General features: G+C 51.4%; 1 protein-coding gene across 2 annotated transcripts in view; it reads left to right on the plus strand.

Annotated features, from left to right (window-relative positions):
* Positions 1-12374, plus strand: part of Baiap2l2 (BAR/IMD domain containing adaptor protein 2 like 2) — a 31114-nt gene that overhangs the window by 16168 nt on the left and 2572 nt on the right. For both annotated transcript variants that reach the window (XM_004845622.3, XM_087213904.1), the window contains exons 8-10: positions 10414-10566; positions 10857-10995; positions 11079-11295. In XM_004845622.3, coding sequence (XP_004845679.1) covers positions 10414-10566; positions 10857-10995; positions 11079-11295 — 509 coding nt within the window. The remainder of the gene's footprint in view (positions 1-10413; positions 10567-10856; positions 10996-11078; positions 11296-12374) is intronic.

Genomic DNA, 12374 nt, shown 5'->3' on the forward strand with positions numbered 1-12374 from the left:
ATGCTTTTTAATTCAACTTTGTCTGATATTAGTATTGCTCTTTCTACTCTTCTTTTTCTTTATCTCTTTGTTATTTATTTATTTGTTTGTTTGAGACAGGGTCTCACAGTGTAGTTCAAGCTGGCCTTGAACTTCACTATGGAGCCCAGGCTGGGCTCCAACTAGTGGTGATCCTCCTGCCTCAGCCTCCTGACTACTGGGATTATAGGCATGCACCACCATACCTGGCTACTTTGAAGTATGTTTTCTGTTACTAACATACAGTTTCTGGCCAATTGAACAGTCTCTTCTGTTTTCTAAGTAGGAATTCAGCCCACTGCCATTTAACAACCAACTGATACACCTGACTCTACTGCTCCTAGCTGATTCAAGCTGATTTATTTACTTTGTGTTTCCTCTTTTCCTCCCATTTGCATTCTTGCCAGTTAGGTTGATTTACTGTATAGTCCTCATTTCCTCTTATTAATTGGGAAATTCTACTCCTCCTCTCTACTCCTGGGGACTTCACTTTGTGAGCCTCACAATCATTTATTCAACCATTACCTTCTCTAAAACTGGCACTGTCCTGGCCAGCATGCCCAGTGCTTCCCTCGCTGAAGCCTGGAATGAGTCTCTGCAGAGCGTGTGCCTCCCTTCCTCCTCCACGTCCCCCACCCCTTGGATTTGCCGAGCCAGCCAGGACTTTTTTCTCCAAACCCTCCCTGGTCATCTCTGCAGCCTGGCCTTGCATCTCCAGAACCTTTACCTCTCTCGATCTCCTACACTACCTTTCCTGGTGCCCCTTGTGGCTTGCCCTGTCTGGCCTGGTGGGTGACAACTGGCCAGGAGGGTCTCCAGGCCCTGTGCCTCATGGTCCCCTGTTCTCCAGTGCCCGGTGCTGGGTACGAGGAGCCTGGTGCTGCACTGTGCCTGGTCTTTCTTCATGGTTGCCCAGAGTCGTTCTCTAGACCCCTGGGGCCCAGTGAACCCACGGTCAGGGCACCCTCAGGTCGGGGAGGCCTCTTCTCTCCTGCTGGCCCTGTAAGGATGACCTTTCCTGCCCTCTGCCCATCTGTGACCTTGTCCCTCACCGCGTCCTTCTCATCTCCTGACTGTCAGGCTGCCAACTCCGCAGGTCCGCCCCTCTGAGTTCCTCTGTTCAACCTCCAGTCTTAGAACCTCACCGTGTGTGGCTCAAGGCCAACTCCACCAGAGCCCAGGGTCAGCACAGTGCCTCCACTCCCTGTGCCCCGAGGGTCCTCTGGGTACTCGCGCTTGATCTCTGGACCCCCTAGTGCCTCGTCTTTCCTCTGCTTCCACATGTTCTGCTCGCCCCTCAGCTGAGTTGAGCTGCAAGGGCCTCAGGCAGCAGGGTTGGCAAATCTGGGCCAGTCACTATGCAGAGCAGCGATCTCTTCCCTGGTCTTGGGCTGCTTTGTCCAGTGGTCCAATTTTCCACTGTGGCACAGGGAGGATCCAACTCTGTCCCAGGTCTTCCTGTTGCAGGCAGCAGCTCCTGTTCAGTCTCAGGGGCAGGGATTAACTTCGCCTCTCCATGTGAAGGACCAGTGCAGGTGGTGCAGTCAGGAAGGTTGTACAAGGTGTGCACTGCACAAGTGTGCCAGGTTGAGAGTAGAAACTGGACTCTGCTCTCCAAGTTGAAGGCGCTAATGCAATCTGTGTTTGTCTGGAAAAGGAGCACTTTTTCTTTGCACACGGAGGTCATCTTCTTACTAAGTATGTGTACCAGACTATCCACCCCCCTGTTCTTACGTGACATCAAGGAACACTGTGTGCCAGCAGCAACCCGAGCCCACGGGCTCCCAAGTCAGGAAACCCAGCAGCCCTCCCAGGCCACGTGCAGGATGGACACTTGGTGCTGCCCTGCCCAGGTGGTGGTGCGGTCCTGGTCCTGGCCTGGCCTTGGGTTGGGCGCCCCAGGGGACAGGCCAGGAGCCTCAGTGCCATCTTCCCCGTATTCCCCCACAAGCGGATGCCTCTGTCCCTTAACTTTCCCAGTGCCATTCATTCATTCATTCTTCTTAGCCCAGATGACATGCCAGTCCCCGGTCTACTCTGTATCTGAATTCGAGTCCCTGGCCACCCAGCCAGTGACTCTCTCCTGGTGCCACAAACATGGCTCCTATTCCTCCCCCACCCCTGCCTCTTTCTGCTGCTCCCTATTTCTTTCTATTCATGCTTAGTTTCTCAACCACCAAACTCAGTAGCAAATTCCAGCAAGGGATTTCATTTCCCTGGGCCTCATTTCTTACCTGGAAAGGAGGGCAGTGACTCCCACCCCAGGGTCAAGGAAGAGATGGCAGCTGGTGTAGGAGGGAGATGGTGACACTCGGTCCTGGCCCTGCCTGTCCCCTCCGAAACTGAGGACAAAGAATCCCTGCATCGAACTGCCCCAATGCGCAGCCCACAGACCCCTGCCTCTTGTGGCCCAGGGCCTCCCCTGCCAGGCCCTGCAGAACCTGTGTCTGACCAGGGAGGGAGGCATGGCTGGGGCAGTGACCGGTCTCAGCCTATGCTGACATTGGCCTGCTGTGACCAGCACACCCAGCCCCAGGCTCAGGGCTCAGCCTTCTTGGAATGGCCCTTGGAGGGCTGGCAGACCAAGGAAGAGAGAGGCACTCAGAGAATTGAAGGGAAAGGCAGGTTTATTCACTACCTAGAGGCCTCGTGGAAGTCCCCTTCCAGAGTCTAAGCCCCGTTTCTAAGTTTGTTCTCATATTTACCTGTTCTTTAGCCAGAGTGGGGAAGCAAGCAGAATTTTACAGAAGCAGAACTTAGCAAAGGGTAGGGAGGTGGAGGTAATGTTGTTTTTACAGTTTATCTTTAGGACGTAAGGAGGTAGGCAGCTGTTTTTCAGCGGTTCATCTTCTGGGCACAGTGACCTTCGTGGGTTTACCAGTAGGGGCAATACTTAGACTGTCCGCCTTGAGGCCGTCAGCCTCTGCTCTGTCTTTTGTTTTTCTCCGCTTCATCATCACAAAGGGACCCTTTAGGGAGGAATACAGAAACACAGTTTTATGGCATAGAACTTGCACACTGTCTGTTTACCATTGCTCTAGCAAATCACCCGTGGCTAGGTGATGTTATAAAGAAAAGGAGTTTGTTTAGCTCCCAGTTTTAGGGGCCTGACATCCGAGATCAGGAAGGGCCATTGGTTGGCCTCTGTCGAGGGCTGCCTTGTTTGTGACACAGTGTGGTGGAGAAACAGAAAGGGAAGCAGCCACATGCAGAAACACTGGGCCACCTCTCTCAATGACGATCACTTTTGGAAGGACTCATTCACAGGACAGAGCTAGCTTTATTCCCTTCCAAGGGTGGTGCCATCATGGCCTGATTACCTCCTAGAACTCTCCACTTTTCCTTCCTCCCTTCTTTTCCTCCTTCTTTCCTTTTATAAATTTGGTTTTTTGAGGTAGGGTTTCCCTTTATAGTTCAAGCTGGCCCTGAACTCACTATGTAATCCAGGCTGGCCTCCAACTTGCAGGGATCCTCCTGCCTCAGCCTCCCAAGTGCTGGGATCACAGGTGTATGCCACCACTCCCAGTTTAAATTTTGAGGCAGTCTTGCTAAGTATCTAAATTGCCCAGGCTGGCCTCAAACTTGCAATCTTCCTTGGGCCAGGGATTTAGCTCAGTGGTGCTGCCTTCTGCCTCGAAAGCACAAGGTCCTGAGTTCAATCCCTGGTCCAAAAAAAAAAAAACAACTTGCAGTCTTCCTCCCTCAGCCTCCCAGAGTGCTGGGATTACAGGCGCGCACCACCACACCTGGCCAGACCCACCTCTTAAAGGTCCCAGCACTTCTCAGCATCACCACACTGGGACCCATGCTTCCAGCACAGGACCCTTTTGGGGACACATTCATACCTTGTCCAAGCCACAGCACACACTGGAGAACTCCCCCACGCAGAGCGTTGGATTCAGTGGTGTTTAGTGTATTCAGCGATGTGCATCTGAGCCAAAATCTGGTTTCCAACACTTTCATTGCTCCCAGAAGCCAGTACCCCTGCCTGTCATTCTCCAGCCTTCCTCCACTTGCCTTAGGCAAGCCCTGATCTACTTTCTTTTTGTTTATTTTTATAGCACTGGGGATTGAACCCAGGTTCTCACACATGCAAAGCAAATGCTTTATCACTGACTACATTCCTAGCCCTTCTGACTTTTCCCTTTGAGACAGGGTCTCGCTAAGTTACTCAGGCTGGACTTGAACTTGCGATCCTCCTGCTTCAGCCTCCTGAGTAACTGGGATTTAGGTGTGCGCCAGCATGCCCAGCTATGTGATCTACTTTCTGTCTTAACAGATTTGCCCCTTCCAGACATTCTGTATGAGCGAAATCATGCCATACTTGGTCCTGTGTGACCAACTACCATTTCCTTCCCATCATCCACTATTCCTTTTATTTACCCCTTTGCCAGTTGGAATAGCTCTGCTCTGAGTGTCCAGAGCATTCTCAGGGACACCCTCACCTCGCCCTGGGCCCTTGCTCGCACACCATTTTACATTCCCCACCGGTTTTGTGAGACTTCCGATTGCTCTGCAGCGACCCCCCCCCCCCCCCGCGCTGGTATGTGTGAAGCAGTAGCTCACTGTGTCCAGAACTACACTTCCCTAGTGGCTCAGGGCGGTGACCACCGCCTCTTCCCTTTTCCTGGGCTCAGCGGCCACTTCTCTGTCCGCTCTGAAGACGCTCCTCCTCCTGGGCTCCTAAGCTGTGAACCTCCAGCTTCGGGAGGACAGCCGGCCCCTCCCTGGGCTGCCGTGGGGCGTCATGGCCGTGGGGTCGCCCTGCAGGAGGAGCTGCAGCTGGAGCAGTCAGGACCCCAGGCACGGGACAGGGTAACCTGTCACCTGACCCACCTGGGCTTTAGGACGTCCAAGAACTAACTCCTAAGACAGCCCAGCATAAACAGTTTTGTGTTACTCGTTACAAGCAGAATGCACAATTAGAATGAGACTTCAAGAATCAGAAGTACCTGGGCACACTAAGCACTAAGGCGCCTTTGTCGTTCATCTGCAATACTCGGTCCTCTCTTAGCTCAGACGTGGTTAACAGCACGCCTTCCCACCTGTCCCTCAGCTTCCCTGGGCTGATTGCGCCTGCGCAAGTTCTCTCCAGGACAAACGCTTAGATACGGACTTGGAGAGACCAAGAATATGGGCTGTAGCGGAGCACGGTGCCATGCATCTGTCATCCCAGCACTTCGGAGGCTGAGGCAGGAGGATTGCAAGCTCATACCTGTCTCAAAATAAAAAATAGGAGCGGTTGGGGATGTAACTCAGTGGGTTGAGCACACCCAAGTTCTATCCCTAGCACCACACACACACACACACACACACACACACACAAAAGGAATCTTCCATCAGCAGTGTATGGGATGCAGGGTCCCAGCCCCTTGGCCATGTGAGCGACCTTTCTGCTCTTGGCTAATCCAAAAGGTGAACACGGGCCAGGGTAGCTTCACCTCATCCTTGCTTATAGGTGACACTGACATCACTGCATTTCAGGGCCGTTGTGTTTTCTTTTTTTTTTTTTTGACCACACTGAACTCTTTTTTATTTATATATTAATTGGTACATTTTAGGTATACAATACGTTTACATTTATCATTGGGTGTTTGTACCTGAGCATGATGTATCTTGGTTCTTATTTTTTCCCCATTCCCTGTGCGCCCTTCACCCCCTCCACCCTTCCCTATTTACATAGACTTTGTTTCCATTTTTTTTCTTTCTCATAATTTTTCCTTTCCCTTCTTCCCTTTCCCCTTCCCCTCCCACCACCCCTACCCTTTTGGACCTTTTCCTATTTCAAATTATCAATTATTCATTTTAATCATTTTAATCCTTATTTACACTTTCAGTTTCTCACACCAGAGAAATTACTCGGTATTTACACATGTGTGTCCTATTTATTTCACTTAAGAGTATGGCCTCAATATGCTTCCATTTAGCTATAAATTACTTTCTTGTTCTTTATGGCTGAGTAGTGCTCCATTTTATTAAAAACCCACATCTTCTTTATCGAGTTTCCAGTTGATGGGCACTTGGGCTGTTTCCAAGCTTTCACTGTTACAAACTGTGCCACTATAAACATAGGTGCACATATATCGCTGTGGTATGATTCTTGTAATTCTTTTGGGAAGATTCCCAGCAGGGGAATAGCTGGGTCAAATGGGACCTCTCGTCCTAGTTCTTTGAGATATCTCCATACTGATTTCCACAGTGGTTTCACCAGCCTGCACTCCCACCAGCAATGGAGAAGGATTCCTTTCTCCCCACACCCCCGCCAGCATTTGTTATTGGTTGATTTCTTGATAGCAGCCATTCTTTCTGGGGTGAGGTGGAACCTCAGCATTGTTTTCAGCTGCATCTCTCAAATGACCAGTGATGTTGAACATTTTTTCATATATTTATTTGCTGCTTTTACTTCTTTGTCTGAGAAATGTCTGTTCATTTCAGATGCCCATTTTTGAATTGGGTCTTTATATTTGGGGGATCTGATTTTTTTGAGTTCTTTATATATTCTAGATAGTAGACCTTTGTCTGAGGTACAGCTGCTAAAAATTTCTTCCCACATTGTAGGTTGTCTCTTAGCTCTGTTGGTAGTTTCTCTTACAGTGCAGAAGCTTTTTAATATGATGAGATCCCAGTTGTTGATTCTTTGTGTTAGTTCCTGTGCTACTGAAGATTTGTTCATAAAGTCTTTTCCTATGCCAATGTCATTGAGAGTTCTACCTAACTTATCTTCCAGCAGGTTTAGTGTTTCTGTCTTGATATTTAGCTCTTTAATCCACTTCAATCTTAGTTTAGTGCACGGTGATAGGTATGGGTCTAGTTTTAATCTTTGGCAGGTTGAAATCCAGTTTTTCCAACACCATTTATTGAACAGGCTATCTTTTCTCCAATGAGGGTGGTTGTCTCCTTTGTCAAAGATGAGGTGGCTGAGTATGTCTGAGATTGTTTCTGCATCTTCTAATCTATTCCACTGATCCTCAGGTCTGTTTCTTTGCCAATATCATGCTGTTTTTATCACAGTAGCTTTGTAATATAGTTTCAAGTTGGAAATTGTGATACCCCCAGCCATGTCTCTGTTGCCTAGAATTGCTTTTGCTATTCTAGATTTCTTCTGATTCCAAATGAATTTTTGGATTGTTTTCTCTAGTTGTGTGAAGTATATTGGAATTTCAATTGGCATTGCATTACATCTATATAGTAGTTTTGGAAGTATGGTCATTTTCACTATATTGATTCTTCCTACCCAGGAACAAGGGATATCTTTCTATTTTCTTATATCCTCTTTGATCTCCTTCAGAGTGCTGTAGTTTTCAGTGTAGAGGTCTTTTGCTTCCTTTGTTAGGTTGATTCCTAGATATTTCATTTTTTTAGATGCTATTGTAAAAGGAATTATTTCCCGAATTTCTCTCTCAATGGGTCTTCTATTTGCATATAAGAAGGCTGTTGTTTTTTGAGTGTTCACCTTATATCCAGCTACTCTACTGAATCTGTCAATTAGGTCTAGCAGACTTTTGACCGAGTTTTTTGGGCCTTCTATGTAAAGTATCATATCATCAGCAAATAATGACAGTTTCGCTTCTTCTTTTCCTATCTTTATTCCTTTTATTTCTTTCTCTTTTCTAATTGCTATGGCTAATGTTTCCAGAACAATATTGAACAGGAGTGGTGATAGTGGGCATCCTTGTCTTGTTCCTGATTTTAGCATGAAAGTTTTCAGTTTTTGACCATTTAGTATGATGTTGGCTGTTGGTTTTTCGTAGATAGCTATAATCAGGTTGAGATTAAGACCTTCTATTCCAATTTTCTGTAGCGTTTTTATCATGAATGGGTGCTGGATTTTGTCAAATGCCTTTTCTATGCTGGGTTTTCTTTATGGGTACATTTCAGAGTCTTGTCATCCATTTTTCTTATGTTACTGAGATATATATGCTGCTGATGAGTTGTAACTATTTTTTGGCAGTTTGTCCTTTAGTCTTTGACTTTCGTGTAAAAATTATCTTTTATTTAGTCAGATTTATTGGTCTTTTAGAGCTTATAGGTTTTGGCATACTTAGAATGGCTTTTCTGCTGCATAAATATTTTATTTATTTACTTTCAACTTTTATTTCTTTACTCCCCTCCCATCCTTCACCTCCCTCCCATAAACATTCTAAAAATTTTCCTATGGCCTCTCCTTTAATTTTGAGTCAGGGGCTAAGTTGCCCAGGTGGGACTTGAACTCATAATCTTCCTGCCTCAGCCTCCTTAATCTTCTATGGTTTTGAAATTCCAACGTCACACAGTGTTTCATCCCACCCATTGGCTGAACAGCCTGGGCAGGGCTGAGGGATGCCAGCGAGTGCCATTCCCGCAGGGACCTGGTGCTGTGGTCACTGCTCCCAGAATCCCAGTGCCCTCCACTGGAAGTTCTCAAATTGGACAAAGATGCCTTGATACACATACTTGATCTCACTTTGCGCCCTGAAACATGTGCCCACAGCCCTCCAGGGTTTGTTTCTGTGCTGCTCTCCTAATCAGTGACTGCAGGGTAACATCCAGATGCTCCCATATGAGACTCGGCCCATTACTGCAGCCTGGCATTGCAGTGAGATTTTCAGCAGCAGGGCCGGGATCACAGAGAAATCACTGAAAGGTGTGGTTGTGGGAGGTTGTCCAAGACAGGCCACACCCCTGCCACCTGGATCTGAGCCCTGGAGCGCCCCCACCCACCCTGCCCAGCATCTTCCAGAAGATGGAGATAACAGGACCTGCCATGGGGATTTCTTTCTTTCTTTTTTTTTTTTTGGTACTGGGGATTGAACTCAGGACCTTGCGCTTGCAAGGCAGGCACCGGAACCACTGAGCTAAATCCCTGGCCCTTGCCATGGGGATTTCGAGGGTCAGAGAGGCAGTGTAGACAGAGCACTGAGCAGAGCAGGGCAGACAGAATCCACAGGAAAGAGGAACTTTTCTCATCCGTAAGGGACAGTTTGGAGCTGGTCTTGGGGACAGGATGTTTGAATAGAAAAGGGACAGACTTTTAGAGTGGAGAGCACTGTTTTATCGTCATTTGTTTTGTGGTACTGAGGATTGGGCTCTTTGCACTGAGCTACATGCCCAGGCTTTTTGTATTTTTTGAGCCAGGGTCTCACTAAGTTGCTGAGTTTCCTAGACTGAGCTCGAACTTGTGATCCCCCTGCCTCAGCCTCCCAGAGTGCTGGGTTTGCAAACATGGGCCACCACACCCAGCTGGGCGCTGTTTTCCTTATACCTGGGATTCAATCTATAGAGGTGATTAAGTGACAAAATAGAAGGCCAGCGTCACTGAATACTATTCACAGTAGTGCCATTCCAAAAGTACTGGGGTTGATCAAGAGGCTGAGGAGGGGAAAGCTCGGTTCCGATTTCCTGATTCCAGCCGGCTCCTGGGTTCAGCTGGAGTCTCTAGTTGCCTGGTCCCTGGCCCTGGGTGAGTAGGGCAGGGGGACACTGGCTGAGTGTGTGACAGGCAGATTGCAGACGTTGGGTACATGTGCTCTGCATATGAAAGGCAGGCTCCCAGGCAAGTTGCTTCCTATGGGGGACTGAGAGGTGGGGGCAGTCTCTCCACAGTTGGCAATCTCCAGGATGGAAAAGCACTATAAAATACAGGCAAGAAAAACCACGCTTAGAGCCAGGTGTGGTGGTGCACAGCTGTAATCCCAGAAGTCTGGGAGGCTAAGGCATGATTCCAAGTTCAAGCCCAGCCTGGACAGTATAGTGAGACCCCGTCTCAAAACAAATGAACTCCCACAGGAAATAAAAACTGTGCACATAGCAGGTCTAATACTTAAAAGCCCTCTTTCCTCAAGTAGGTATTGACTGTGTGGTCAGCTACGGAGCTCCATGTCTGAAAGCATTCAAGCAGAGATGGGCATACTCGAAAAGAGATACTTCTGTGGGCCGCAGGGACAAAGACCTCTTTTAGAAAAATACTCAAACTGGCTCAAACAGAAAAAAGTATTATTTAACCAACTGGGAAGCTGAAGGATTTCAGATACAGCTGGATCCAAGAGCACAAACCATGTCATCAGTCATTTGCCACTGTCTGTTGCTTAGGTTTTAGCGCCCCACTTTGGCTTCCCTCTACCTATTTAGCAAATCTTGCAGATAGAAGAATGTATCCTTCCAGTGTCCCAGGGTCAGTTCTGGGACTGGGTTCTCGGGTCACAGTTTTAGGGTAGGTTCCCTAACCTAGGGACCCAGAGCGAGGCAGGGGAAGCCCCACAAGGGAAACGGAGGCGCCTTTGGTAAAAGCGGGGTGGTGGTGAAGTGACTCAAAGCGACCCCTCCGCGGGGGCTCCTTCCAGCTGCAAGGTCCCCCCACCCCGAGCCTGCAGGGCCCCCAGCCCCGGGGGGTTCGCGCTGACCCCTCATTCCTGCCAGGCCCGGGGGCTGCTGCAGAACCGCGTGCTGTTGTGGAAGGAGCAGGCCGAGGCCAGCCGCGGCCCGTCTCGGGCCCACTCCCCCGGCCTGCTGGGCCCAGTGCTGGGGCCTCCCTACCCGTCCGGCCGCCTGACACCCACCCGCCTGGACATGGTGAGGCCCTGGCCGCTCCCGCCGCCCTTCCCGGGGCCCTGGCCGCCCCCCACGCTCCCGCTCTACGCCGCGCCCCCCGCGCTCCCGCTCTACGCTGCGCCCCCTGCACCACCCTTCCGCCCTGGCGCGGCCTCGGCGCCCCCTTGGTGGCCGGGTCGTCGGCCCTACAACCCCTACTCCCCAGACGCCAGGGACTGGGGGTGGGGCTGGGGGCGCTGCTGGGACTAGGATCCGCCCACCCGCCCCACCGCCCCTCCCCGCCCCACCGCCCCTGCCCTCTGCCCCCGCAGCCCCCTCGGCCCCTGGGCGAGTTCGGCTCCCCGCGCAGCCGGCACGGCTCCGGCTCCTACGGCCCCGAGCCCGCCGAGGCGAGGTCCGCGTCGCAGCTGGAGCCCGAGCGCCGGTCCCTGCCGCGGACGCCGTCGGCCTGTGAGTGCGGGCCCGGGACGGGCGGGAGGGATGGAGGGCGGGCGGTGCCAGCTGTCACCCACGTGCAACGTCCTCGCCCGCAGCCTCGCTCTACACTGGCAGCGCGCAGCGCTCGCGCTCCAACTCCTTCGGCGAGCGCCCGGGCGGCGGCGGGGGCGCCCTCAGGGTCCGCGCGCTGGTCTCGCATTCCGAGGGCGCCAACCACACTCTGCTGCGCTTCGCGGCCGGGGACGTCGTGGAGGTGCTGGTGCCCGAGGCCCAGAACGGCTGGCTCTATGGCAAGCTGGAGGGCTCGTCCGCGTGAGTGGGGGTCTGCGGGACGTGGGTGGCGGGAGGTGAGGCCCCAGGTCCATACTGCCTACAACCTCCAGGACTGGGCTTCCCCATCCCCCGTTTCCCGGACATTTCTCTGCTCCTATCCCCACCCTGCCTTAGTTTACCCATCTGTTCCGCGGGGATAGGAAGAGCCTCCAACCCGAGTTCAGGGGGACAGCACTTGAAAGGGGGAGAGAATAGGATGGGCTGACAACTGAAATCAAGCCAGACCTGGTACTCAGGAGGCTGAGACAGGTGGACTGCAGGTCAGAGCCCAGCCTGAACTACATAGTGAGATCCTGTCCAAAAAGAAAAAGCCGAAACCAGGCCCTTTGGCTGTTTTGACACCCGGAGTGGAGCAGGGGCACGGGGCAATGAAAACACTGCGTCTGCAGAAAGCCTCTTGGAGCGCAGAGCTGGCAGTCCAAAAGGCGGTGTGCCACTGTTTGCTGCGGGAGGAAAGGGGGAAGGGGGCTGCTGGGGTCAGGCAGTGCCCTCCACAGAGCTTTATGGGCAGGCCAGCGAGATGCCCACTCCCACTCAAGCCCCAGGAGGAAGGAGGAAGTGGAGGAGTGGGGGGGGTGAATGAGCGGATGCGTGGGTACATGTGGAGAGGATGGGTGATAGTGTGGGTTTGCACATGAACAGGTGGATGCATATGTGTGCAAGTGGGGGGCAGCTGGGGGCTGAATGGGTGGACGTGGGGTCCTGCACAGACTGAGGGGTGGTGGGGGAGGCATCTGAGTGGGCCGTGGGTGACCGATGGAGAGCATGCGCTGTAGATGCTCCCTGAGTGTTGCCCAGGGGGTTATGGGTAGGTGAGCAGAAGCAAGAGTGACAGCTGGTGCTAAGGTCATGGCCCAGCAGGTGCAAAAGGGGTCAGGGATCAGGCATGACTGAGACCAGGAATGGGGTGCCCTGGAGCGCTTGTCTGCAGACCCATATCAGACCCCAGGGTGGAGCAGACTTCCGGGGACCTGTTGGAAACCTTCTAGGCCAGTGGTAGTGATCCGGTGGCACACATGCCACAGCCTACTGTTTGTTATCACTAAAAGCTCTAACAG

Source organism: Heterocephalus glaber, unplaced genomic scaffold (genome assembly GCF_053883595.1).
Source record: "Heterocephalus glaber isolate CG9 unplaced genomic scaffold, H.glaber_assembly_v1.0 deba00001444, whole genome shotgun sequence".
NCBI lineage: Eukaryota > Metazoa > Chordata > Mammalia > Rodentia > Bathyergidae > Heterocephalus > Heterocephalus glaber.